Source organism: Frankliniella occidentalis, unplaced genomic scaffold (genome assembly GCF_000697945.3).
Source record: "Frankliniella occidentalis isolate FOCC.00 unplaced genomic scaffold, Focc_3.1 Scaffold16, whole genome shotgun sequence".
Classification (NCBI taxonomy): Eukaryota; Metazoa; Arthropoda; class Insecta; order Thysanoptera; family Thripidae; genus Frankliniella; species Frankliniella occidentalis.
The window spans coordinates 2,769,810-2,772,200 of NW_026267146.1; the positions used below are offsets into that span (position 1 = coordinate 2,769,810).

Sequence of the window (2,391 nt, forward strand, 5' to 3'; positions counted from 1 at the left end):
GGGGTCAGATTTTGTGATGGTGCGTGACATGGAGGAGGGGGGGGGGTCAAAAAGTGGCCTAAATCGCGTGACGTAATATGTGGACGACCCCTTACAAGTGTTGAGCAGTTGAACAATTAGTTTATCAGTGAAGGTTTCTCAGCGCTGCAACTTAATTTTGATTACAACTCCTTGGTAACTCTTTAAATTAGTCCAAGACGATCTTAGACAAATTGAATTTACAAAACGACTTTTTTCTGTTGCAGGTTTTTACGCCACAAAATCGGTGCAATGTGCACCACACAATTTTTATTGTAAATCATGCTTTGTGATGAACACTGAAACTCAGACCACAGAGAAGTCATTTGAGGGCACGGTTTGTAACAAGAAGTTAGCAGGAGTAACTGATCAAAAATACATCTCCGAACACATACAAGAGAAAATCACGGAAAATCAATTTGATTGCACCGTGTGCTACAAGAAGTTCTCTTCGAGTTACAGTTTACGTGTGCACCACCGACTACACACAGGAGAAAAGCCCTTTAACTGTGTCGTCTGCGACAAAAAGTTCACCCATATGGCTAATCTCGATCACTATGTATTTTGTCACAGAGGAAAAATGCCATTTGACTGCACGGAGAGAGAAAAGAAATTTACAACGAAAGTGGAGATGAGCAGGCACTTTCAAACCCATACAGGAGAAGAGCAATTTAACTGCACTGTTTGTAACAGGATGTATAAGACAGGGGCTAGTCTAAAAGTTCACCTCCGAACACATACAGGAGAGGAGTCGTATGGCTGCACGTTTTTTAATAAGAAGTTTACAACAGGGCACCAGCTTCAAATTCACCTGCGAACACATACAGGAGAGAAACCGCATGGCTGCTCGGTTTGTTATAAGAATTTTAAAAGCGGAAGTGAGTTAAAAATTCACCTCCGAACCCATACGGGGGAGAAGCCATTTGAGTGCAACGTGTGCTTCAAGAAGTTCACTCAAATTGGTCATCTCAAAGAGCATGGAATGTCTCACACAGGTGAAAAGCCATTTGAGTGCACGGTTTGTAATAAGAAGTTTATAACAGGGGGTAAGCTAAAACTTCACCTCCGAACACACACAGGAGAGAAGCCGTATGGATGCACGGTTTGTGATAAGATGTTTACAACAGGGCACCAGCTGCAAATTCACCTACGAACACATACAGGAGAGAAACCGCATGGCTGCCCAGTTTGTTATAAGAAGTTTAAAAGAGGAAGTGATTTAAAAATTCACCTCCGAACTCATACGGGGGAGAAGCTAATTGAGTGCAACGTGTGCTTCAAGAAGTTCACCCAAAGTGGTCATCTCAAATCGCATGAAATGTATCACACAGGTGAAAAGACATTTGAGTGCACGGTTTGTAATAACAAGTTTGCAAGAGGGAATGAACTAAAAATACACCTCCGAACTCATACAGGAGAGAAGCCCTATAGTTGTACGGTTTGTAATAAGAAGTTTATAACAGGGGGTAAGCTAAAAATTCACCTCCGAACACACACAGGAGAGAAGCCATATAGCTGCACGTTATGTAATAAGAAGTTTACAACAGGAGGTGATCTAAAAAGACACCTCCAAACCCATACTGGAAAATAGCCATTTGCGTGCATCATGTGAAAAAAAGTGAAATGAAAACAGAATATTGTCGGAAAGTGTACCTCTGAATCCACAAAATAGAAAAGTCAGTCTAAAAACGCACCTCGAAATCCGATAGCCTGTTCATATGTTCCGTCGAGGTATGAAGTAGAAACATAGTTAAGAGCACGCTAATGAGGGAGGCCCAGCGATTACACCGTGTGCCACTAGTCCATTTCACAAAGTAGAAACCTGAGAAGATACTTCTGACACGAGACAACTACTCTTTTAATCAAAACAAACGCCAATGTAACCTACTTTTAAGATTTAAGAAAAATACATCAATGAAAATATTAATCGTAATAAATATTAATTTCAACCAGATTTGGGTAAAATTGTTATTTAACACAGTAAAACTTTTTTTTAATCACTCATTTTTGGGGTCTCCGACTCGCATAATACTCCGTACACGGGTCGCATAATACCTTTATAATACTTTAAAATACTCCATGATATGTCACAGAATACCGCAAAATACCCCCATATTACCTTGGAGTACCCCATAATACTATAAAATCGTATGTAATATTTAATAATTACAAATAATATGACATAAAATATCTTAAAACGTGCCATAATACCGCATATTACCGTAATACTCCGTACACTGCTGAGGTGAGTTGAAGACCCCTCGTCATTTTTGGTGTTCTGTACTGTTTTACGACGCAGATGCAGCCTGCCAGTGAAGCAGCGGTACCCTCGCGCTCCCTCGGGCGGGTGCCCCGCGGCTGCCCACCCTTCGG

The 2,391-nt window shown here is 40.9% G+C and overlaps 1 protein-coding gene across 3 annotated transcripts in view; it reads left to right on the plus strand.

Annotated features, from left to right (window-relative positions):
- The window catches only part of LOC113208212 (gastrula zinc finger protein XlCGF17.1-like), a 15,090-nt gene extending 13,131 nt beyond the window's left edge, over positions 1–1,959 (plus strand). The window contains exons 2-3 of one of the 3 annotated variants that reach the window (XM_052264071.1): positions 246–1,013; positions 1,350–1,959. In XM_052264071.1, the coding sequence (XP_052120031.1) occupies positions 311–1,013; positions 1,350–1,609 (963 nt within the window). In that variant the 5' untranslated portion in view covers positions 246–310 and the 3' untranslated portion in view covers positions 1,610–1,959. Of the gene's footprint in view, positions 1–245 lie in introns of all 3 variants that reach the window. The other 2 variants (XM_052264068.1, XM_052264069.1) reach the window with 2 other exon arrangements.
- The last annotated feature ends 432 nt before the right edge of the window (positions 1,960–2,391 follow it).